The sequence below is a fragment of the Dendropsophus ebraccatus genome, chromosome 5, assembly GCF_027789765.1.
Source record: "Dendropsophus ebraccatus isolate aDenEbr1 chromosome 5, aDenEbr1.pat, whole genome shotgun sequence".
In the NCBI taxonomy this organism is placed as follows: Eukaryota; Metazoa; Chordata; class Amphibia; order Anura; family Hylidae; genus Dendropsophus; species Dendropsophus ebraccatus.
Genome location: NC_091458.1, coordinates 128,728,542 through 128,754,939, shown reverse-complemented (window position 1 = coordinate 128,754,939; position 26,398 = coordinate 128,728,542). Strand labels below are relative to the sequence as shown.

General features: G+C 41.4%; 2 protein-coding genes across 2 annotated transcripts in view; one reads left to right on the top strand and one right to left on the bottom strand.

Moving 5' to 3' along the window:
• TRIM37 (tripartite motif containing 37) overlaps positions 1 to 834 on the top strand; it is a 103,423-nt gene extending 102,589 nt beyond the window's left edge. The window contains exons 28-29 of the transcript XR_011363199.1: positions 178 to 282; positions 774 to 834. The gene's annotated coding sequence lies outside the window, so the exon portion shown is untranslated. The remainder of the gene's footprint in view (positions 1 to 177; positions 283 to 773) is intronic.
• PPM1E (protein phosphatase, Mg2+/Mn2+ dependent 1E) overlaps positions 1 to 26,398 on the bottom strand; it is a 136,858-nt gene that overhangs the window by 12,812 nt on the left and 97,648 nt on the right. Inside the window, exons 3-4 of the mRNA XM_069971226.1 lie at positions 12,693 to 12,892; positions 3,506 to 3,694 (exon numbers count right to left, since the gene is read on the bottom strand). Coding sequence (XP_069827327.1) covers positions 3,506 to 3,694; positions 12,693 to 12,892 — 389 coding nt within the window. The remainder of the gene's footprint in view (positions 1 to 3,505; positions 3,695 to 12,692; positions 12,893 to 26,398) is intronic.

Sequence of the window (26,398 nt, the reverse complement as noted above, 5' to 3'; positions counted from 1 at the left end):
GAGGTACAAAACGCTGTTTGGTGGGGTCCGCATACTGTAAGGGTGGATATGCTGTGGATTTTCTGCAGCAGTAAAAATGAGCAATGTTTGTAATGTATACCAATATATTATAGGGCATGTTTACATTCAGTAAATCGGCAAGTAAAATTTCCTGACGCGCAAAAATCCTTGTTGTAGGTTTGCTCTGGATCTTCTGCTGTAAAGAATCCTCAGCATATGTGCCCTGTGTGAACATTAATCTTAGTGCTACCTATGCTTGGCTGTGAATTTAAAAGGAACAAGGTATGTGGTCATCATAGGTTTTCTTTTCTTTAAGGGGTTATCCAGCGGTCCAAAATTTTAACATGTGGCTGCCATATTAATAAACATAAACATTCTATGCTTACCTATCCGTGCTCCCCCGGTGTTCCTATGTGGCCGCTGGTGTCTGTAGCTGCTGGTACTTCCGAGACAAGCTAGTGTTGGGAGTGACAGCCTGCTCACCCAATCACTGACTGAGACGGGACAGTGCAACAGCTAGTGATTGGCTGATGGGGCTGTCACTCCCGAGACAGGCTCATCTTTGACTTAACAGCGGCTAGAGACAGCAGGGGACACCGGTCATTGCATCAGGACACAGAGGGAGCACGGAGAGGTAAGCATATATTTGTTATGTTTACCAATATGTCAGCAACATGTTTAAAATTTTGGACCGCTGGATAAACCCTTTTAACTAATAAAAGATAGAAAGAAGATGTAAAAGATAGAACATCATGCTGTTCTTTTTTTTTTAGAACAAGTGCATACATTATTTTCACAGATGACAGATGGAGAAGAGTGCAGTATTAGTACATGAGATCCCCTCAAACAAAATGTCAGGAACAGACAGGAAACAAACCTCAATACTGAACTTCTTATGGCAAAGTTATCCAAAAACAGCTGTGTACAGCGCCTCACACTCTGGACAAAAACTGTCACTCACCATACAGGACTGTTAGCAAAGCACTCTCATCGGATGAGAAAAGCATATCTCTCTGCGCACAAAGCATAGTAAATGTGCCCTCAGGAAGGGAAGTGACATAGCAAAAGCATAAAATAACACAGAAGGCTTGTGTGGGCAGCTGGTGTCTTTAAAAAAAAAAGTGTTTTTTTTTATTTATTTTTTCATTCAGGGTCAAGGGTGATTCCAGAATGTACTCTATAGGTTGTCATGGTAACTGGCCACAAAGCATTTATAGGGAGATTGGTGGTTATTCTTAGACATGTAGATTATAAGGTAAAAAAAATAGTTAAGGTATGTTAAAGGGAAACTATCAGCAGTTTAGATGAATCTAACCTGCTGATAGTTCCTCTTTAAAGGCTTATTTTTCCCATAACAGAGATTGATGACATGTCATAAGTCTCCTATGGCTGTATCCATGTATCCACAGAGAGATTCATTATGACACTTAAATTCCCCAAAAACTCTTTAAAAATTGGTTCAACATAAAAACTTGATGTAAACAATGTCATTTTCTGAAGGCCATACACCTGCAATAGCGGTAAACGCTCTTACAACCAAAGGGCGGGTTAATGTAATCCATCATGTCTAGACCTTTCTGTTCTTGGATATCTCATCTGACAGGGGAGAGTCAGGAGGCACCTATACACCTTAGAGAGTAGGATGGTTCTATTAACTACAGTGTATAGGGGAAAGAGTCATAAAAGTTGTCTCTTTGCCACCCAGTCTCACATGCAGTGGGTAGTTCTGAGGCAACTGTTGAATTATTAGTGAGTATCATACACGAGTCCCATAAACTTGTATGGGATCCTTGTATTGCCTCAGGAGATTTCACCCTTGAAATATGTGGAGAATGAACAGGTTGTGGTGCAGATTTCATCACAGTCACCATTTTATGGAAGTCAATGGAGTTGGTTTCAATGGCACTGTTGCTGTCAGTGAGAGCCGCTAGACTTGCACGCTTATATGACATAACCTTATTCAATTCATTAAGAGAAAACCATTAAAATGGGTTGTAGAAGTGTGTGGAAGACTGTGTAGAACGTGTGTAGAAGACTGGAGTAAGGGGAAGTTGGGGAGAAGAGAGAATCGCGGAATAAATAATAACCTTGTCACAGACCGAGTGGAGGCAACTCTCTCTCTTCCTGAGGTAAAACCACCACAGAGGTTAAAGAGAGGGACTGCAACTAGGCATTGGTGAATCTTGTAGTTCCTCCGGGGCTTCTCTATTACTGCTGCCAGAGGTGTTGGTGGAGAATCCCTTGAGGTTGGTCAGGTGCAGAGTAATGCAGACAACAGGGAGTCGAGGTCTTGAGGTGCAAAAGTAACTTTACTTGAAGTTTGGATTACTTGGATTTCACTGTTTTGAGGGCTTTAAACGGCAGCTGGCAGTGTTATAGTTTGGCTGGTCTTCCAGGGATCAGTGAACTGTTTATCTTCTGGCTTTACTAGGCATTGCTCCCACCTAGCCAGAATCCTGCTCCACACTGATGAGGGGGCAACATCCTGAAACAGCTGTCGGTGGATGGATACCTGGCCTTGGTTTTTCCTTGTCATTACATTGACTTATAGGGCCACTTAATATGGTAGTTTTGGTGGTTTCACTACAGGAACCAGCCCATGGCTTTGTCTTTCCCGGAAAGATATCTGGCTAGTCCTTTGTTTCGAGACTTTTACATGAGGCTCCATGGGCTCCTTTTTTGCGTTTACTTGAAGTTGAGGTACATAACATATACAGTCTCGTTCTGTGTGATACCTTTTAATATGGCCAATGGCCAGAGATGGGTCACTGATGTTAAAATGGTAATTTGTATGGTAAAATGGAGTGGCCCTTCATATATGCTGGTAGTGAACCGCTAATCCAGTGGGATGGGAGTCTTACAGGGTATATGGGCCGGGCTGTAAGCCACAACTTTTGGATCCCAAATCAATTATCTCCCTCAACAAGAACAGTACCTAGTAGAGTGAAGTTGATCCAACTGCCTCTATGGCCAATAATAAGAAGAGATAAGTTTCTTAACTCATCTGTCACACTGTCTCAGTCCTTGGTTAGTTGGTTCCTAGAAATCTCCCCACAGTTCCTCACAGCGTGTGGTCCAGTCTTCTGGTGATGTTAACACAACCATGGCCTCTCTCAACTACTGAGGGAATTCCCGTCACAACGGCCTTTTATGTATATATATATATATATATATATATATATATATATATATATATTTATTTATTTATTTTTTTTTTTTTTTTATTTATTTGTAGATCGTGATCTATCTTTACTATACCTTATCTCTATAATACTTATTGAAAGATTTGCATATGAATAAACTCATAGAAAAACATTACATTACATGCCCAACACCGCAGTATATAAAATATAATTTTTTACAGTATTGTGGACATGGGTCTTAAACATGGACCAGAAATACAATCTTACATTCCCATATATTCCCCATCAACTCCATCCCCTCATCCTTCACAGTCAAGAGCAAGACCAACAGAATAAACCTAGTAATAATTCAGCATACTGACCTCACGGGCTGCTTTCTTTACAAAGCTTTCATCTGTGATGCGGAATGCTCTGCACAGGGCTTCAGCTGGGTCCTGCGGGAACACTTCTTGACGGACCAAATTCACATGCAGGTGGATAGAAGCATAAATGGCAGCGTCTACTCCTCCGTGACCATCAAACACAGCAAAGTAAGCTTGTTCCTCTTGGTCCTAACAGGTATAAGGAGAACAAAATTATAAACACAACATCCATACAACTATGTTCTTTATCTGCTCCTATTATTTTTGTTGGATTGCTGACTTACTGTCTAGTACTTTAGTGTGATACAGTAAGCTCAATCGCAAGAAGAGGAGGCTATATGAGCGCATTCGTCTATCCACTACTTACATGCGAGTACAGATCAGATGCATTTGTTGTACTTTATGTCTGCTATTACATGGGTATTAGAGCTATTACATGGACACTGTGGCTGGTATACAGTACCATAAGTTTTATTATATGGGCATTGTGGTATCATGGTTTCAAGTTCTACATTCAAGTTCTACATTTTTGGAATCTGTTCGTTCAATAGTATATATATATATATATATCGGGTGAAAATACAAACGTGCATAACAACATAAACTACCAAATTTTTTGTGTATGTAAAAATAAACCAAAAAACGGATGCACACAAATGCATCCATTTTTCCATCAGTTTTTTGAAAACCTCTTTAAGAGAAGATGCTGAACAACTGTTATTTTATACAGAAAACAAATATTCAACTTTAGCCTACATTTTGTCCATTCCCCCAATGTATTTTGTGAGACTCAAAATTGCAAAAGACAAACTAAAGTCATACAAACTAAAATTAAAAAAGTATGGGAAATAGACCAAACCTATAGGACTAGTAGACCAAGTATGGTTTATTAAAGTAAAGGTGTATGCTGTGGTATACGTTGGCACACCTTTTTACTGGTATCCCAGCTAGAGATGAGCGAACCTCGAGCATGTTCGAGTCTATCCGAACCCGAACTTTCAGCATTTGATTAGCGGTGGCTGCTGAACTTGGATAAAGCCCTAAGGCTATGTGGAAAACATGGATATAGTCATTGGCTGTATCCATGTTTTCCAGACAACCTTAGAGCTTTATCCAAGTTCAGCAGCCCCAGCTAATCATACTCCGATCGTTTGGGTTCGGATCGACTCTAGCATGCTCGATGTTCGCTCATCTCTAATCCCAGCATTTAACAATACCAGATGAGGTGTAAACCCAGCATCACATTCTGTAAAACCATTTATATTTGGGCTTCACACCTTACTTGCCAATCTTTATTCTTTCATGTTGCCGTGCGTCATCCTATCCTGGAGTGTTACATTAATGTATTTACTTATCTATGTCTGTATGACCATAAGGAGTGTCTGCTATACTGGCCCTCGGTGGGTCCCACCAATTGGTGGATTTTAACTCTACCTTACATTTTAGTTTTAGGGTATGACCACACTGAGTAAAAGCGGCAGAATTCCGCGGTGGATCTCAGTGTGAACATACGCTTACAGTCTAAAAATCTGCTAATTCCTTCCATAGTGTTACTAATGATATGGCTACAGAAGGGCAGGAATTTAAATTCTCAGGATAAGATTTGCAAACCCTCCCTGTCATTCGGACTCTGTCCACATAAGTGTCGTGGTTTGCATTTATAATAGAAATTACAGCACCTGATTAGGTGTCTGAATAAAACTTCAATTGCTCTTTATACTCTATAGCTAATTTTAACTGTATGCTGTAGAAGAGTGAAACGAGTTATTACTTTGGAGCCTATCACTTGTCACTTCTCCTCCCAGACAGTCTGTTCTTAATACATTGATTATATCTTTCTTGAAACATGCATGGTTGATGCTGGGTATTGTCAGGGTTGAGATCTGTATTCGATGATGTGATTAAATGTAATATCTGGAAAATTCTAAGCAAAGCAGATGAATTCTAATATTAAAGCAGCCAGACATCCCATATCCCGTATACAGATATAGTTTATGATCTATACACAGTGGGTGCATTGGAATTTATTTTTAGACCTAAGGAACAGATATTTTAAGAACTTTTTGATTACTTGATATTTTAACTTTTTGATTAAACAACGGGCATTGTTGCAAGTTTGCAAAAACGGCCGTTTTTTAATCACAGCGGACGATTGCATTAACCCCCATGGAATCCCGGACAAAGTGTATACACACTGTATATGCTACGGCCAGGATTCCATGCAGCCGTAGAGAAAACAGACATGTCTATTTTGAGCGGCCGCTATTCCGTGAGCTGTGCAAATAATGTAAAGTACGACTCCAGTACTTTACATTATCTGCTATGGCTATTTGGAGTGCGGGCACACCCGAATGTGCCTGTATTCCAATTAAAAACAAGTGATGTTAACCCAGCCGGTTACTGCAGTATCGGCTGGTCTGAACATCTCAGATAGCGGCCATTCTGCGACACAGCTGTGTCACAGAACGATCGCTGATTTGCAGTGTGTGAACATTCCTGTGGCCGATATCACTCCATGTAACAGTGACACCAATCAGCCGAGGATGGGGGAAAATGCCTGATACTCAACTGATCGGGTTTTTAGAGCAGGCTTTCAAATTTATCATTGCTTGCCACACAGTCATCTGTAAAGCCCGATAACAATTAAAGAAAACTGACAGCGCAGATACATACATACAGTATCTGTGCTGTCAGTTTTCCAGGCTACACAAATGATACAAGAATCATTAATGCAGCTCGGGGCCCCTTGATTTGTCATGGCGTGTAAAGGCACTGCAAATAAGCACCAATTTTGCTGATTGGTGCTAGTTTGTGGCCCTCGCGACAAATCATAGCATGTATAAGGACCTGCAAAAAAAAGGGGTCCGTGGAGCCTCAGTTACGAGTCTCAAAACACGGGAATAGCCAGATATCCCTCTCTCCAGAGAAGGAAGCCCATTGCCAAGGGGTGCCTCCTAGTGGGGAGAGCACCAAACCACCCTGATACGTAGTCCCTCAGGTTTTGGGACCTAAATAGGGAAACACCAGGGTGGCCCCTGTGAGTCAAAGTCTAACTCTGTGACGAGCATAACGACATAAGACAAGGGTTACCAAGGCTAGGCATCCATCCACAGACTGCAGTTTCGGGGTATTTGCCCCTCGTCAGTGTGGAGCAGGATTCTGGCTACTGGGGCAATGATAAATAGACCAACAAAACACAACAATCACTGAACTCAGGGAGAACAGCGAAAAACTCCAGTGGAGCACCCATTCACGAGTCCCCACCGATTGTCCCACACAAAATCCGAATATGCAAAAAAGGGGTCCGTGGAGCCTCAGTTACGAGTCTCAAAACATGGTAATAGGTAATAGAAGGAAGCCCATCGGTGGGGACTCGTGAATGGGTGCTCCACTGGAGTTTTTCGCTGTTCTCCCTGAGTTCAGTGATTGTTGTGTTTTGTTGGTCTATTTATCATTGCCCCAGCAGCCAGAATCCTGCTCCACACTGATAAGGGGCAAATAACCCGAAACTGCAGTCTGTGGATGGATGCCTAGCCTTGGTAACCCTTGTCTTATGTCGTTATGCTCGTCACAGAGTTAGACTTTGACTCACAGGGGCCACCCTGGTGTTTCCCTATTTAGGTCCCAAAGCTCGCAACAGAGTGAGGACCTGAGGGACTACGTATCAGGCTGGTTTGGTGCTCTCCCCACTAGGAGGCACCCCTTGGCAATGGGCTTCCTTCTCTAGAGAGAGGGATATCTGGCTATTCCAGTGTTTTGAGACTCGCAACTGAGACTCCACGGACCCCTTTTTTGCATATTCGGATTTTGTGTGGGACAATCGGTGGGGACTCGTGAATGGGTGCTCCACTGGAGTTTTTCGCTGTTCTCCCTGAGTTCAGTGATTGTTGTGTTTTGTTCATGTATAAGGACCCTCAGAAATGAGATCTCTAAAGAAGAGGTTGTCTTCTATTTATAAAATTCTTAGCACAACTGACGTGTATAAGAGGGGGAACTTGTCCAGATGCGAAAGGGACCTTGGAGAGATAGGGGAGGAGTAGCTTGTGTATGGAACAAAATTTTTGATGAAATAAGAACAAAGCTGAAATGCACAATTCATTGCAATGCTTTAACTGCAACCCTTGGTGGTTGAACAAATATTTCAATGAATAGACAACTTATAATTATAGTGCTTGAAAAAGCACTACATTGTAATCCATATTAGTCTTCCTCTAGCTATTCTTTTGCAATTAATGCAGCCCGAACCGATTTGCCAAATGTCAAACGACATTTCAATGCCCTCGGCTGTGACAGGTTTACTAAGTATTTTTGGTTTCAATCAGATTTGTTGTTTTTAAGAAATTTACGTTTAAAGAAACCTAATTTCCCGTAGATAATAATGGCCCATAGGATATAATGGCCACACCGTAAAGAATAAACTGTCACAGTACATATGCAAATAGCAGCTAATAGAAATTCTAAGGTCTTGTCAGTCAATGCCTCAAAACATCCACGCAGTCACATGTCCCCTATTGGCCAACAGAACATGTAGAAGATAGAAGGTCCTTAACGATTTTTTCTCATGGTAACCAAGCAATGTTCTTTACCATTATAAGGCAGTGATGTAGCAGAGGTAAGTCAGTGATGTAGCAGAGGTAAGTCAAATTAGCTCTTAAAGTGATGGTACCAAAGTTGCTTTTAAAGGGGCGGTACCAAAGTTGCTCTTAAAGTGCCAGGGCCACATTCACTTCTAAAAAGGTACAGAACCAAAGTCGCTCTTAAAAGGGCGGTACCACAGTCACTTTTAAAGGGTTATTACATAAGTTGACAAGAAACAGTCACAGCGCCTGCACAGATACGTTCTGGTGAAAGAGGAGTGCGGACAGCAGGCAGGACTCACGTAGTGGATCAGGGGGTCGTGGTGCTGCTCACAATAGCCAAAGTCCATGCTATAACAACCAAAATAAAGAGGAAAAGGAGCGCACTCACCCCATAAAATTGAACACTTCTTTATTCTTTCATCAAAGGTTAAAAGCCATCCATGAAAACATCGGGTGGTAGAACGCCAAAACACTGAAAATCACTCAAGACGTGACAGCTGCTTCGCGCCTAGCTGGCGCTTCTATCAGACGTCGCTACTCATTCACGTACACAGGTGAAATATACGCCTGCTGACGTAGATGGGGAGGCGTTACAAAAGTAATTAAAAACATGTGATTAACCCTATGCTACAGAAACATACTGAGATCTATTCTGTCATTCAATCCACTTGCTCCTTGAGCATTAGTGGCTAGTATCCAGCGTGCTTCTCTTTGTAAAAGTAACTTATTTACATCTTGCCCATATCTTCCTTGCACTTTTTCTAGACCCATAAATTTAATTTGTTTGATATCATTATTATGTATGTCTTTTATGTGTTTAATGAAGCGAGTGGCCCCTATACCTGTGCGGAGTGATCGTACATGCTCGCTGAACCTGCGGTTAAGGCATCTAATAGTTTTGCCTATATAGTACAAACCGCAGGAGCAGGTCATTGCATATACGACATTTTCACTGCGGCAACATATTAGATCCTTTATTTTTTGGGTTACGCCACCCAGTGTAACTATTTTATTTTCCCCATAGTATGGGCACCACGAACATGACCCGCATTTAAAATTTCCTTTAGGGGTACTCTTAGTGAGCCAATTTTCTTTTTTCTCATCATGTAATTTACTGTGCACCAAAAAATCTTTTAAGTTTTTACATCTTTTAAATGTGACCATTGGAACATCGGGTACCTGTGTTGCAAGAACAGGATCCTCTTTTACCAGGTACCAGTTTTCGTTGATGGATTTTTTTATTACATTAGCTAGTGGAGAATACTTGAATGTAAATGCAAAATGGGAGTTCTCATTATTTTTATCTATTATTTTATTGTTGGAGTTGTTACTTTTTTTATATAATAGTTTGTTACTTTTTTTATATAATAGTTTTTTTCTATCTTGATGAAAGGCTCTATCTCTACTTATTTGTAGTTCATTGATAGGATACCCTCTTCGGGAGAGTCTAATCATTAGTTCATCGGCTTTGTTTTGGAAGGTGTTGTCATCACTATTAATACGGCGTAACCGTAAAAATTGTCCATAGGGGACCGCTCGCTTGGTGTGAACAGGGTGATAGCTGCCATAATGTAATAGTGCATTTGTAGCAGTGGGTTTACGATAACTTGATGTTGTGATATGATTATTTTTAATTGAGACCATTACATCCAGAAATTCTATTTCTTCTTTATGAGTCTTCATAGTGAAATTCATATTGAATCTGTTATTATTTAGGTATGTGACAAAATCAAAAAAATCCTCTGAAGTACCTTTCCATAAGACGAATATATCGTCTACGAAACGATGGTAACAAATTAATTTATTTAAAAAAACATTGTGTTCAGAAAAAATCATGTCTTTCTCTAACATGGCTAGGTAGAGGTTTGCGAGGGTACAAGCGACGGGCGTACCCATCGCTGTACCCTCGCACTGCACATACCATTTATTTTGTAAAATAAATTCTAGTGATTCACATACGAAATCTATGAAATCTTTAGTTTTGTCGGTAAATTGCAGGAGTGTCCTAATGGCTTGTACAGCTAAATGATGGGGGATTTTGGTATATAAGCTTTCGACATCTATCGTGCCCAGAATGGTACCCTCTACCGACCCCACCGTATCCAACATTTTAAGAAATTCATTAGTGTCTTTTATCAGGGCCGGCGCCCCTTTAAGAAGGGGTCTTAAAAGCCAGTCTATGTATTTAGACAGTGGCTCGGTGAGGGAACCAATTCCGGACACGATGGGTCGTCCGGGTGGAGGATTCTTGTCTTTGTGAATTTTCGGTATGTGATACCATATGGGGGGTCTGAGATGAGTGGGTATAAGTTTTTCTGCTTTAAATTTTGAAATAACTCCTTTTTCTATATACTTTCTCAGGTGAGTTTGAAGACGGGCTTTAATTCTGGCGGTGGGATTCTCTTTTAGGGGATGGTAAGTATTGGAATCTTCTAACTGTCTTTTGGCTTCATTTATGTAATCCTTTTTCCACATTAAGGGTGCGTTCACACCTACAGGATCTGCAGCAGATCTGCAGCAGATTTGATGCGGTGTTCAGTTATTTAAATGAAATCTGCTGCAGATCCTGTAGGTGTGAACGTACCATAAAACCGTATTCCCCCCTTTATCTGCCCTTTTCACAACTATATCATCCCTTTTACATAACCATTTTAAGGCTTCTTTTTCTTCAATTGTTAAGTTACTAGGGTCTTTGGGATAAACCAAAGCCTTGATTTGTTCCATGACTTTCATCTGAAAAAGATCTAGGTTACTTCCTGCTGGAATAGGGGGAGAAAAAGTAGATTTTACACCACCAGAAAATTCACCATAATTACTCTCATCATTAGCATTAGAGTTCTCATCCATTAATTCAACCAGGGTCGACAGACAGGCTATATCATCTGGATCTGTGGCTCCTGCTAGTACAAAGCCTATATTATCACTTTCTACAGGGATTTCTCCTTCTTTAACCTTTTCTTTGAAGGCGGGACGTATATTGGTTGAAAAAAACCTCTTTAAATTTAACTCTGAGAGATTTAAACAAATCTATCTCAAAATCAATTCTGTCAAATTCTTCTACAATGCAATAATTTAACCCTTTATTCAATAGTGACACAACCGAATCTCCCAACTCAATGCCTGTCAAGTTTACTATTAGTGGTGGGTCTACAAGTTCGGATTGCGCCATGACACTTGCTTGCGCTTCACGCTCTCTGTTTTTCCGATGACTTTTCCTCTTGCCTCTCTGTGTTTTTCTTCTTCTAAAGGGACAGCCCTGGTATGATCTTCATTTCTGTCTAAATCAGTGCTTGTTTTAGCGTTCTACCACCCGATGTTTTCATGGATGGCTTTTAACCTTTGATGAAAGAATAAAGAAGTGTTCAATTTTACCGGGTGAGTGCGCTCCTTTTCCTCTTATTTTGGTTGTTATTACATAAGTTGCTCTTAAAAAACTGTACCAAAAGTAGCTTTGAAAAGGACAATCCCAAAGTCACTCTTACAGGGATGGTACATAAGTCATTTTTAAAGGGACAGTATTAATGTTATTCTTAAAGGGACAACACAAAAGTTCCTCTTAAAAGGGTGGTACTTAAGTCGCTTTAAAAGGGACAGTACATAAGCTGGTCTTAAAGGGTTAGCACCAAAGTTGCTCTTTAAGAGACTGTACCAAAGTCGCTCTTAAAAGGGTATCAAGGGTTAAAAGGGTATCAAGGGTTTCTCTTAAAGGGAAGCCACTGTTAAAGGGGTATTCTTTTCAACCACTATGTATTTCCTAGGAAATGCAAATGTAAAAATGAAATCAGTTTCAGGGGCTTCATAGCAAAAGGTCTGTATACAAATGCACATGCCAAATTTCAGTGTATATATATATATATACACACTAAAAAAAAACAGGTTGTATAACAGGTAATATAACAGAATAGGTAAAAATCCAAGGGGGGGGGGGGGGGGGGGGGGCGATAAGTATAATTAAGTATAATGAGATTGATAGTCCTCTTATGAGTAGCAAAACAATTTACTTCGATCATCTTCCAGGCGTTTCAAAGAGGTTCTCAAGGTAGGGGAAACATTCTATGTTAAGAGGGACTGTATATTGGAGGGACTGTGTATTGGATTTATCATTACCTTCTTCCCTACTTGGTGGCAATGCTCAACAGTAATTTGAGAAAACCAACAGAGCAGGAAATGTAGGAAAGAAAAATAAATGGATTATGGTAAGAAATAAATTCTAAAGCAGTGTGATGGGGTGCCATGGAAGTCAATAGGAAATTGGCCGGCAGTGCACAAACTGTATAGAATAACATCCATAACGAATTACGGCCATCCAAATAATGAACATACTGATTAATTTATGACCTGCTTTTGCAAAATACACCTGTTTTTTTTTAATCCATTCACACATTTTATTTTCATTTAAAATTATAGTCTTATTTAGCTTTTATTTTACTGTGCGTGAACCTAGCCTTGGGAAACCATAAAAATAATGAGATTCTGCACTGTTCTCAGCAAGGTTTTGGCCCATATGAACATGCCCTTACACATTATTATACAATACTTCATGCTACTTTTTCTCATTTACTTTCAAAATATTGTATGGTCTTTATCTTCACACAAATGTTCAATACCTCAAGATTGAAGAGGATGTTAAAGTCTGGAATGCAGACATGCTTGTCCTCCATCTTCCTCCGCATGTTCTTAATAGCATGAATTGATGTCTCATAATAGAGATGTGGTTTGGGGCACAGAGGAAAGTCCTTCACCCAGCTACAGCAGAGCTCATGCAGCTTGCTGAACACTGCATGGGCCAGTTTCACAGTCTCCAGTTCTAGAAAGGAAGCAAAATAGAACAAGGTAAGGTAAAATTAATAAGGAATAGGATTACGACAGCTTTCAGGCCTTGTGACCAAGTTGTAGTCATATAGCAAGGTGTTGGAATTCAAGGTTAGTATCCAGACAATGCTGGCAGTAACTGGTACACCCAACCCATTATCTACGGTCTACAGATAATCCCAAATGCCTAATTCTAAACAGTCACGGTTAATAAAATAACTTGACATGTCATCAGGCAGGTCAAAAGTTATTGATTGTAGTAGGTCTCACTGCTCAAGACCCACTGTGATCAGGAGATATAGCCGGGGAGAGAGTGCGGCCTTCTACACCCCTGTACTGAACCCCCCCCCCCCACCAGAATCATCGCATGCAGACAGCATCTGTGCAGTTATTGGACATCATGTGTGTGTAGTTTTGCTGGCCCATCATAAGAGCCACCTCTCCACATCTCGGATAGGATACTTCCAAGACGTGGAATATCTGGAAGTGACTGTCTGTGATCAGAAAGCTTTAGACGTCTTCTGCTCCCGGATAACCCCTTTAAAAATCAGGCTAATGACCTGATGCTGTTCTTCGTTTTCATGGTTTTGCACATATTTTACAAGGAATGTTGATAATTCATACTAGATACAAGAATGCCACGGTGTGAAACTGGAACATACATTAGAATAGATGTGAGGCAATGATGGCTGCTCACCTAAGGCGGTCATACTCAGTCAGACACCGCCAGTAACTTATCACAGAGGTGACCAAAGTAGCTGTCTGCAGCCAATACACGGGTGCGGGGATGGCCCTGATGGGTAAAACTGGAGGAATTTACCACGCTGGAGGTCCAGTGTAGCAGAAAACCCGAGACATCAAGGGCATTGGCTGGCTGAAGGTAAGTTGCTGCATCAAGGATGATGGGCAGAGTAGTTCAGCAACTTCCCTTCTGCCGGCCTAGTGTCTAGATGTCCCGGGTTTTCTGCTACACTTCAGCACCTCCAGCGTGCTAAATTCCTCCAGTTGATAACCATTTAGACACTCCTGTTTTTTTATTCTGCTCCCTAATTTCAGTGTCTTATCACATTCATGATGAAGCCTTTGAACATCATTCGCTCATCTCTAATTGCAACAACTAGGGGGGGCTGCAGGTTTCCCATCCCTGAGGAAGTCCTGTGAGCAGGACGGAACGCGTGGGACACCATTGGGCCGTAGTCACCAGTTAGTTGCCGCTCTCCTCCTGTCCTTGTCCATTCATATCCAAGTCTTGTCTTTTTTCCTCCATTTTTTGTATAGTTTTTTGCCCTAGTGCCGTCTACCCACATTACATTTTCCCTGTGTTTACATTTTACTGCTAATACTGTGGCATTTATCTGTATTAGAGGAGATGTTTATTGTGTGGTAGGGATTTGTACACCACTATTTTTGTACTTTATTGATAAAAATCTTTTACATGGTACATTGCACTGGCACTTTTCCTCTAGGCTTCCATCTATGTTATATACTTAAGACAAGGATTATTTTGTGTATATGTACTAGGATGGCGTTACCTGCTTGTTCAGAACTTTGATGCTGCTATAGGGAATGAGACATCTATCTGAAGTTTATTTTTCTCCTCTACTGGCCCTGTGAACATGATTATAATCATGGTTCCTTGCTCTTTTTTTAAGTGTTTTTTCAGGTGTTTCTTTTATTTATTTCATTGTTTGTAGAATAAAGATACTTACATTGACTTCTATTTTGGTGTGCCATTGCCCTTATTGCATACGTATGTCTTTCCGGTTTAGTGGTTTGTTTTGTATGCTGACGTTGTGTACCGTTGCTATATATATATATATATATATATATATATATATATATATATATATATATATATATAATATATATATATATATATATATATATAGAGTGGTGCATGTCCATTCTTAGCTTGCTACCATTTCTATATTCGCTCATCTCTAATTGCAACAGCTAGGGGGGGCTGCAGGTTTCCCATCCCTGATATAGATGATAGATCTGGGCTTAAAAAAAATGTCAAAGTAGATGTGTACGACTGGAGTTCTCGTTAGAAAACAAAGAAACAAAGGCTGATTGTAATAACTTGCTGTGACCCCGACATTTCTTCCAAGGTCATGCTTATTTACATCTATTATTTGCAGTTGTCCTTACAGTTACTCTATGTCTTGCCAGGAAAACATTAAGTCACAATAATGTAATTTATACCCTACTTCTCTATTACTCGGAATGGGTGTCAGTAATTTGCAATGAAATGTCAGATCTCTGAAATTTACCGCATAGATACCAGTTAATGGGAAACTTGGTAATGGTGTTGAAATGACAAAACGGGCTCTCACCTCTTCACGTCACATTCAGCCAATCAGTGCACTGCCCAGCCGTAGCCACTGATTGGCTGAACATGACATTAACGTGACTTTTTCCCCGAAGCAAGCCAGAGCGGGGAAGAGGTAAAGTATGTTTCGGCAGGCGGGGGTTAATGGCACTGTCACATACATACTAGCAGCTGGATGTAAATCCCGCTGCAAGTATGTATCCTCATTGAAAGTCATTGCCATAGGATCCGCAGCGGATTTAGCAGCGAATTTGCAGCGTAGAATCCGCTGCGGATCCGCCCGTGTAAATTTACCTTAATAGTTAGGATAGATTTATATCCTATGGAGAGGAGAAGGGGCAGAGGGGGATGACTGAGCAGGAAGAGGAGACAAACATGTGCAATGTGCAGACTTTTTAGCCACAAAAAAGGCTGAATTCACATGTTAGGCCGGAAAATGTGATGTTAACCTAGCCTGTCATTGGACTTCATGTGAGGAATTGATGAAAAAGGAATTATGAAGTAAGCCTGATGGCCCCATTGACTTGAATGGGCAGGACATGGCCATTTTGTGACTAAGTTCCCAGATGTATACTTCTCTTGTGCAGGATGCAAAAGTGTGGAAGATGCCCTGACAAGTTTGCTAGACTTAAACTTATGACTGAATGAACTATGACTTCTCAAAATGTCCATTTTCAGTCAGCAAAACATCCCAAAACCATTACACTACCAACAGTATGTAAGGCTCTGTACAGATAACTTTTAATACTCCTGGAGGATATCTCTATGTATACACGTGCCAAAATGGCCTTACCACTAGACCCCACTACAATGTCTACAGTCATTGCCAGAAGTTTTGAGAATGAAACAAATATTAATTTTTACAAAGTCTACTGCTTCAGTTTTTAAAATGGCAATTTGCGTATACTCCAGAATGTTATAAAGAGTGATCAGCTTAACAGTAATTACTTGCAAAGTCAATATTTGCCTAGAAAATGAACTTTATCCCCCAAAACACATTTCAACACCATTGCAGCCCTGCCTTAAAAGGACCAGCTAACATTGTGTCAGTGATTGCTACATTAACACAGGTGTGGGTGATAAGGACAGGGCTGGAGATCCATCTGTCATGATTAGGTAAGAATGACACCACTGAGGTAAGAATGACACTTTAAAAGGAGGCTGGTGCTTGGCATCATTGTTTCTCTTCTGTTAACCATGGTTATCTCTAAATAAACACGTGCAGTCATCATTGCACTGCACAAAAATGGCCTAACAGGGAAGAGTATTGCAGCTAGAAAGACTGCACCTCAGTCAACAATCTATCGCATCATCAAGAACTTCAAGGAGAGAGGTTCCATTGTTGCCAAAAAGGCTCCAGGGCGCCGAAGAAAGACCAGCAAGCGCCAGGACCGTCTCTTAAAAGTGTTTCAGCTGCGGGATCAGGCTATCAGCAGTGCAGAGCTTGCTCAGGAATGGCAGGAGGCAGGTGTGAGTGCATCTGCACGCACTGTGAGGCGGAGACTCTTGGAGCAAGGCCTGGTCTCAAGGAGGGCAGCAAAGAAGCCACTTCTCTCCAGAAAAAACATCAGGGACAGACTGATATTCTGCAAAAGGTACAGGGAGTGGACTGCTGAGGACTGGGGTAAAGTCGTTTTCTCTGAATCCCCTTTGCGATTGTTTGGGACATCTGGAAAATAGCTTATTCGGAGAAGACGAGGTGAGCGCTGCCACCAGTCTTGTCTCATGCCAACTGTAAAGCATCCTGAAACCATTCATGTGTGGGGTTGCTTCTCAGCCAAGAGAATGAGCTCTCTCACAGTCTTGCCTAAAAACACAGCCATGAATATAGAATGGTATCAGAATTTCCTCCAAGAGAAACTTCTCCCAACCGTCCAAGAGCAGGTTGGTGTTCAACAATGCCTTTTCCAGCATGATGGAGCACCTTGCCATAAAGCAAAGGTGATAACTAAATGGCTCAGGGAACAAAACAGAGATTGTGGGTCCATGGCCTGGAAACTCCCCAGATCTTAATCTCATTGAGAACTTGTGGTCAATCATCAAAAGACAGGTGGACCAACAAAAAAACAATAAATTCTGACAAAATGCAAGCACTGATTGTGCAAGAATGGACTGCTATCAGTCAGGATTTGGTCCAGAAGTTGATTGAGAGCAGCCAGGGAGAATTGCAGAGGTCCTGAAGAAGAAGCGTCAACACTGCAAATATTGACTTGCTGCATTAACTCATTCTAACTGTCAATATAAGCTTTTGTTAATGATAATATGATTGCAATTATATTTGTATGTGATAAAAAACATCTGACAAACACACATTAAAAACCAGAGGGCAGCAGATCATGTGAAAATATAATATTTGTGCCATTCTCAAAACTTTTTACCATGACTGTACTATGCTATTTTATACAGCACAAAAAAAGAAAAAAAGACACAGGTGGAACAGACCATATGCCAAACGTAGTTCACAACCAGTAATATTAACATTTCTTTATAGGTCAGGATTTGGCATTCCAGCTAACAAGCAGCCCTATGGGGAACAAACAGAAAGGGTTGGCATTTGAGGTTGGGACAAACTTAAAGGGGTTATCCAGTGCTACAAAAACATGGCCACTTTTCCCCCTCTCTTGTCTCCAGTTCAGGTGTAGTTTGCAATTAAACAGAGTTTGAAACCCCACCCGATCTGGAGACAAGAGAGGGGGAAAGTGGCCATGTTTTTGTAGCACTGGATAACCCCTTTAAGGGTTCCTATTCTTAGGACACAGAGAGGTTGTTTCAGTAATGTGGTTAGATTATTAACAGGACAAGTTGTCTTGTGCATGTTAAAGCAAAACCTTAGGGAAAGCTTTAAAAAATTAGAGCCGACGGGAGTCAGAGTTAACATAGAAACATAGTAACATAGGTAATAAGGTTAAAAGAAGACAAGAGTCCATCAGGTTCAACCTAGGAAAACCCTACTGTGTTAATCCAGGGGAAGGCAAAAACCCCTATGAGGCAGACGACAACCACCCCACTACAGAGAAAATTTCCTGCCGACTCCAATGGCAACCAGAATAATCCCCGGATCAACATATCACCGGAAATCTAATGTCCATAACTTGTGATATATTATTGTTCAAGAAAAGCATCCAGGCTTCCCTTGAATTTATTTAATGAATCGGCCATGACAACATCATGTGGCAGAGAGTTCCACAGTCTTACCGCTCGTACAGTAAAGAACCTGCGCTGATGCTGATGGTAAAACCTTCTTTCCTCTAGGGGTAGAGGATGCCCCCTTGTCATGGTTACAGACATAGGAGTTCATTCTGTATTTCTTTTAGAAAATCCTGTCCACATAAAAATAGACCATGTGCTAATATGGGGCCTACTTGCCAAAATTTCTCACTTATAGGAGATAATGGGTCTGTGAAAATTACGGACGGCACACAGATTCGTAAACTGTCTGTATTTGCAGATTTTTTTCCCTGCCAAACTCTGTTGGGACGGGCTTGTGACATCATTCCAGGTTTTCTATTTTTATTTATGCACACTTCAAAACTACAGATTCAGTACAGATGAAATATGTATTTTTCTTTGCAGATCACAAAATAAAAAATGCTCACCATGGATGGGCTGCATTTTTTCAGTCCCCAGAACACCTAGTCATGTGAAGGACTAAAGGAATATTTAAAGGTATTATAAATAATTCTGCTGTGACTAATGTAAGTAAGAAAGAAAAAAAAAAGAAAGAAACCTATACTCACCTTCCCTGCTCCCATGCAGTTGCTATTTTGATGGGAGTCTGGTTCAGCTGTGCAGTACTTCCTGGTGTTGGCAGAAAGATTGGCCGAGCAGCAATTACTTGAGCCAACAGGAACAACTGAAAGTGCTAAGCAGCAAGACCAAGATCTGTTGGAATGGTGGCAAGGGGGGAGTGGGAAAGGCGAGTATAGCCGTTTTTTTTTGTTTTGTTTTGCTTTTTTGTTTTTTTCCCTATCTTATATCAGCCTGAGCAGAATTATATATTAAAGACTCCTTCAGAAGGGGAAAGGAGGGGGGGGGGATTGGATTGACCAGGAGTAGTGTAAATGTTTAAATTAATGTAACCCTCATACAATACCATTGTGACATGAAAGTAAACAGATGCACTCAGACTAATCTGTTAGCATCTTCTAGGCAAATCTTACCGTAAGCGAACGTTCCGAACATGTTTAATAATACACCAATACAATTTCTCAAGTATATTGTTCCACTTTAAACCAGTATGACTATCGATAATATCTTCTTCTACAATAACCTACTTAGGTACAGAACACTTTAAATGAGAGCCAAAGCCAGTGTGGGTATTAGTAAGCAGATGAACAGTTATTGTAGCTCAAGAGATGGAATTATAATTCTTTGTACATGACTGCGTTGGAGAAGAGCACTTTAAGTCTGCCATGTTATAAATACCAGGCATATTTTGCAGGGACTGAAGTGGATCAGTGTGGGTGCAGCAAACCAGTTGATGAAAGTTAGCTGCTTGCAAAGCTCTCTATTATAAAGTGCTGGCAAGTTGCTTCAAAGCCCTTGTGATTATATGATTGGTTCATCTCCAAAATATTCTAACTTATAATCGTGTCTCTAGACTTCTCAACAGTTTGTCTATGATTCCTCCAGCTTTACGCTAGTCCTCTTCTTCCTCTTTATCCTTCTAATCTTTGTCTGCCTTGTCAGCGGTATCGACAAACATCCTTATAAAAGTTCAAAGTCTTAGACTGGCGTGTCAGAAGAGGGGTCCTCCTAAGGGTCCAGTTACACAGAAAGATTATCTGACAGATTATCTGCCAAAGATTTGAAGCCAAAGCCAGGAATGGATTTGAAAAGAGGAGAAATCTCAGGATTTCCTTTATGACCTGATCTCTGTTTATAGTCTGTTTCTGGCTTTGGCTTCAAGTCTTTGGCAGATAATCTGTCAGTAAGTAGGTAACATGTCTAACAAAATGAATGTAATAAGGGTTATCCAGGCTTAGAAAAACATGTCCGCTTTCTCTTCGAAACAGCACCTCTCCTGTCCTCAATTTGGGGGTGATTTAAATAACAGAAACTAAACTGTAATACTACACACAACCGGAGGAGAGGGATGGCGCTGTTTGTGCAAGAAAGAAGCTGTGTTTGTTCTAATCCTGGATAACCCCTTTAATTCCCCATCAGTGTCTTCAGCAGATCCCATGTAGTTTCTTCTGAACTGGACACTGGGGGTCAGGGGCTCTATTGGTACACGGACAATGCACAAAGAAAGCTTCTGGGGGGGCCCAGGAGTGTATGGTCTCCCGGTTATATTTGCCATGATTTGCAAAAAAAAGCAGTTTTTTTACCACAATTTTCCACAAATCAAGGCATCATGACATGATGTATCCTTTACTATGATGACCACACTACTGCCGCCATAGTTACAGTGGGGTGGGGGGCCCAGGCTTGGTGAACAGCCCGGGGCCTATGGTAAAGTTAATCCGCCCCTGCTTGGGACGCGCTAGGCAGGAATACAAACAGTGAACCACAGGCTGCACTAGTAACACCTTCCTCTGCCTATTTACCCTATTGTTGTTATCCTGTACAGGCACAATGTGATGTGATATAGAAGACACTCCAATATAGGATAGGCACTACCTGGTTAATGAACTTGTGCAGGATGGGACTGTTTGGATTTATGCTTTACGGAGGTGCTCCTCATATAAAACAGCTTAGTAATGCATGTGCCAAGATGAGTAAAAAGAGAAAACATTGAGGGCACTTACCATATCTCGTGTACTGTCTTTATTTCACGTCAAATCAAGAGTATAGGCAGGCTAAATTGTTGGGCACAGGCGCGCTTCATCAGTCTGATGAAGCGCACACACACGCACGATACAGCTGTGACTACATGCACTTGATTCTCCCCCCCCCCCAAAAAAAATAAAAAAAAATAAAAATACTTTAAAAAAAGGTGTCTAGCTTTGTACCTTTTATGATACAAAAACATTTTACCCACAGGTCTTAAATTAAAAAATAAATTAAATTATGGTTTATGTTGAACAGCTTTGTTTATCAGTAAACTCCCTCAAGAAAAGCCTTCTTTTCTCTCCTGAAACATCTGAGCTGCTTTATGAGCACGTGAACATTGACCATTGATGTTTTTATTAGACGGCAGTCCGTTAATGAAAATTGCGGGTCCGCACTAGGACCTGTCCTTTTTTTTTTGCGGCACAGATCGCTATCTTTTATGGAGTGTTCCTTGAATTGTGGCTTTCCAAGTGGTGATCCTAGCAGGGATTGATGGACCGCAATACGCCCTTTATGGCTTAACGCCGGAGACTAGTATTCCAATGTCATATAATTTCGTGGTCGAGATGTCACAACATCCGGATCAGAGCAAGTAGTAGAATATTTGTTTATTTCATGTAGGGCATACAGCAGCTGGAAGTACTGGAAGATTTTTAAATAGTACATATTTATATAACTTTCTCACAGCCGTTGATTTGATTTTTTTCAAAGTAAGTGATGACAATCTCTGTACAGTGTTGTGGAATATGTCGCTATATACTGTAAATAATAAAACAGACACTGTATTCTATTCATGTACTAGGAGGAATTTGTGGGAAGTGAAAAAAAAAAAGTTAAAGGGGTACTCCAGCTATTTTTTTTCTCTTTCAAATCAACTAGTGTCAGAAAGTTATACAGATTTGTAATATACTTACCTTTTAAAATCTCCAGTCTTCCAATACTTAGCAGCAGCTATATGTCCTGCAGAAAGTGGTGTATTCTTTCCAGTCTGACACTGTTCTCTGCTGCTGCCTCTGTCCATGTCAGTAGATAATCCCCATAGAAAACCTCTCCTGCTCTTGACAGTACCATACATGGACAGAGGTGGCAGCATAGAACACTGTGTCAGACTGGATAGAAAACACCACTTCCTGCAAGATATACAGCAGCTGATAAGTACTGGAATGATTAAGATTTTAAATAGAAGTAAATTACAAATCTATATAACCTTATGAAACCAGTTGATTTGAAAGAGAAAAAAAAATTCCCGGATTACCCCTTTAAAGTCCTTTTCCTGTACAACAAAGCAATAATATATCCATACTGCAAGACATCAGAGACTCCTGTAATAAAATCAGTGTATTTTGGGATGCAATATTTGGAATCATTTGGACTGAGCTAACAGGAATGATTATGGATATTTTACAGTATTAGGTTCCCAGGCTTACCATTCTCAGTTATAATAACCCTCTATGTAGAGCTGCTCTTATTTACTTCTCATTGGCAATGCTTCTGCCTGGAAATCGGCAGTAATGTTGACGGTCATTAGCTTTGCAGTTTATGGGAAATGTAGAGTTGATAACCGGAGAGAAAAAGGGAAAGAGGGGGCGTAAGTAACTGTATGTGACTGAAATAGAGGGGGTGTGAAAAAAAATGATACAAGAAAGAAGGGGAAGTAGGGTTAAAAATAGTACCGAACCCCTCAAAGCAAATTATAGCCACCCACTCACAGCTGTAAGTTACATATATTAAGCCCTTGTGCTTCTCAGGAGCTGACTCAGCTCTCAATTTGTCTGTCATGCGGACCCACATTTCCCTCCCCTTTCTGGATCCGGCACCTAAGGCTACACTGCCTGCAGCACCATCACCACCTAAGTGTAGAAGGTCGGCCAGAAAGTGTGTTCAATAGAGCAGAACAAGAACACCGGATACACCGTCACATAGAGAAAGGGACGTCAAGTTACCTTTTTTCCTTCATCAGCCATTCAAATTCTGTTGGGTCGTAGGAGATGGGAATCGTACAAAGTATATACAGTAACTCTCCTAGTATACTCTTAAAGCGAATGACCATTTAGTGTCAATGTTTTATACTTTTGTTGCCCCCACCATTTCAGCGGTGCTACAATGCTATTGCAAGGTTCAAAATTTTTTGATGTAATAAGACTGGTCAAATATAGAATCTTAGGGTAGCTTCACACATACCGTATTGCAGCGGATTTTCTGCGGATCTTGTACATGTGAATGCACCCTTAGGGTACAAATACACTGGATGCATCCACAGCAAAACCCCCTGCAGATCCCTGCCCTGTACACCCTATGGGCAGACAAACTTTCAGCAGGATGAACAATCCGCTGTGAGTTTGTCAGCAGCCCGCCCCGTTAACCCCCCACCGCCGGAGCATATACATCCCCTGCCCCGGCTTGCTTGTCAGGAACCCCCGAAGCAAGCCGGAGCGAGGACTAACTCACAGCGGGATGTCCTTCCTGCTGAAAGTTTGTCTGCCCATAGTGTGTACAGGGCAGGTATCCGCAGCAGGTCTCACTGCGAATTTGCAGCGAGAAATCCACTGCAGATTCACCCAGTGCGTTTGTACCCTTAAAGCAAATGTACCAGTAGGTACATCACTGTGTGTTTTGTACCTGTACAGACCGTCGCCGACACGGGGATGCCAGTGCTGCAGTCCTTTTTTGAACCGGAGCACCAGCCCGGCATGAAGCACTGGGGGAGGTCCCGCCCGTCCCCAGTGTGATGGTCTCCCCTCACCTCATTGATTCTAATGGAGCCGTGTCACATAGGGGAGGGGAGATGGTCACACTGGGGGCCGGCGTGCCCATCCCCAGTGCTTCATGCCAGTGCTCAGGAAAAGACCGGCGCCGTGCACAGGAACCAGCAGTTAAAAAAAAAAAAAAGAAAGTGACCGCAGCACTGGCAACCCCACACAGGTCTGTTTATTGTTTATGTAAAAAACACAAAGCTATGTACTTATTGTTGAACCTTGCAATAGCATTGCAAATATAAGGGATCCTACTCAACCTATTTTATGTGAAGACCAACATATAAAATACCAGTCTTTCCCACTTTCTTTCTACTTCTTGTTATGATTAATCCCTTATTTCAGAGGCACAGAGGTCCTTCCCGGAGGGATCAGTGAGGCTCCATGGGCTCTTCTTTTGCATATTCATGGGGACAATGCACCTAGGATTTCACTGCATTGAGCGCTTTCACTAGCAGCCGGCAGTGTTGTCGTTTGGCTGGTCTGTTTCCCATATGGCTCCACTAGGCATTGCTCCCACCTAGCCAGAATCCTGCTCCACACTGATGAGGGGCAACACACCGAAACAGATGTCTGTGGATGGATACCTGGCCTTGGTTTTTCCCTTGTCATTACACTGACTTATACGACCACTTAATATAGTGGATTTGGTGGTTTCCTTTCAGGAGCCACCCCTCGGCTGGGTCCTTCCCGGAGGGATATCTGGCTAGTCCTGTGTTTCGAGACTCTTTAATGAGGCTCCACAGGCTATTCTTTTGCATATTCTTATTTCAGAGGTGAGGCATATTCTATAAGGGTACTCTGGAAGGTATTAATTTCTCCAATTCCTCACTTGTTTTTAAAGGACAATAATTTCATCACCTGCCAAACAGACCCCAGGACAGATCTTGGAATAAAAGCAGCTATCTGACGGTACAAGCAGTTTAGGGGGGCAGATTGTGGGTACAGAGTCCCTTTAATGTTTGTTAACAAGATTTATTAAAATATACATAGGAGCTGGAGCCCAGACAGGAGTCCCAAATTAGTCAGGCAAGACAATATTCTAGAATCCTCTGCCGTAGTATTCAGCAGCCATAATCCAGCTTTTGCCGTCACACTAGTAAGCCTTTACATGCAGGCTTCAAACAAAGGGAAGGAGACTAGGCCAGGAATCACTGCAGTACAAATACCATTGTGTATCTGTCCAATGAAACACTGAGCAACTGGAAGATAAGTTATCTTTCTGGCTTCAGTGTCACCAGCTACAGCTCTCAAGTGTCTTTATGACAAGACATACATTTGGAAGACAATGCAGCAGAGGATTCGGTGAGGCCAAGTCAGACAGAGGCACATAATACATGCAATGTGATGCAAGCAATGAATTAATACGACCAAACTTATTTAGGTTAATGAGAAGCACTACTTAAAAAAGGAGCCAGTCAGAACATTTCATACCCCTCAACCACCACTGCCATTTTTAACATGTCCCTATATCTAATCTTTGCGGCTGCATTATATAAAAAATGGGTTTGAACAAGGCTGGGCTGACCCAGGGGGCAGGGTTGCATATACCCCCCTAGACTGATGCCAAGGTGGATGTTTTGGGCCATGGATACCACATTTCATGGCGACTGGGCCCACAGAGAAATGGAGGCCCATGCATAATCTGGGATTTATGTCCAAGATCCCCTGGTGTGCGTGACCTTTAGCTGTGTGTAGGTCTTTAAGATGCACATATAGCTGGGGGAACGACACGCCGTAGCAGTGATGTTAAAACTACTAATGCCAGCTACATGTTAGATACATCTGCTACTGCATGATCCTCATACTGCCCAACAGATAGACGGATATTTAGACATATATGAAAGAAATTGTTAAAACAACAATGTCGATTTAAAAGGGGTTATTCAGGATTTGAAACAACATGGCTGCTTTCTTCCAAAAACAGCATCACCCCTGTCCTTAAGTTGTGCGGTATTACCACTCTACTTCGTTCACTTCAATGGAAATGAGCTGCAACAGCACACAGAAGCTGAGAAGACTGGTGCCGCTTTTGAAGACAGCTGTCCTGTTTTTTTCTTTGAATCCTGGGTAACCCATTTGAAGGGATCCAGTCAGCTCCACACCAGGTATAGGGCTGCAGCTCCCAGCAGAGAGATAGAAAGTATTAGAAAGATATAACCGACAGGAGCGTTGCTGATGCTGATCGCAGTTTGTAAACTTTTAAAATAATCTGTTTTGTAACCAGCTGAAGAGTCGCAGCAGCAGCACTGCCCTATATGTCAATCATCTAAGGGGCGGGGGAGGAGGCATGTGCTGCTGGGGTTTGTTGATGCCTATAGGACACTTGATAATGAAAAGGAGGGTTTTAAAAAAGTCAGCAGCACTAAAAGTTCCGTCCCTTATATCCCCCAGACCCTACCTGTCTTCTGGAATCTGCAGCTCCATACCTGGTATGAGACTGACAGATTCTCTTCAAGTGGACAGACTGACCTGGTATGGGACTGACAGATTCTCCTCAAGTGGACAGACTGACCTAGTACGTTCACACATGCTTTAATCTATGGTGGATTTCGTGCTGCCAGTTTCAATCACATAAATAAATACCTAAAATGTTCAGCATCAGATTTAGAGTGGACAATAGTAATATTTATTTGTATAG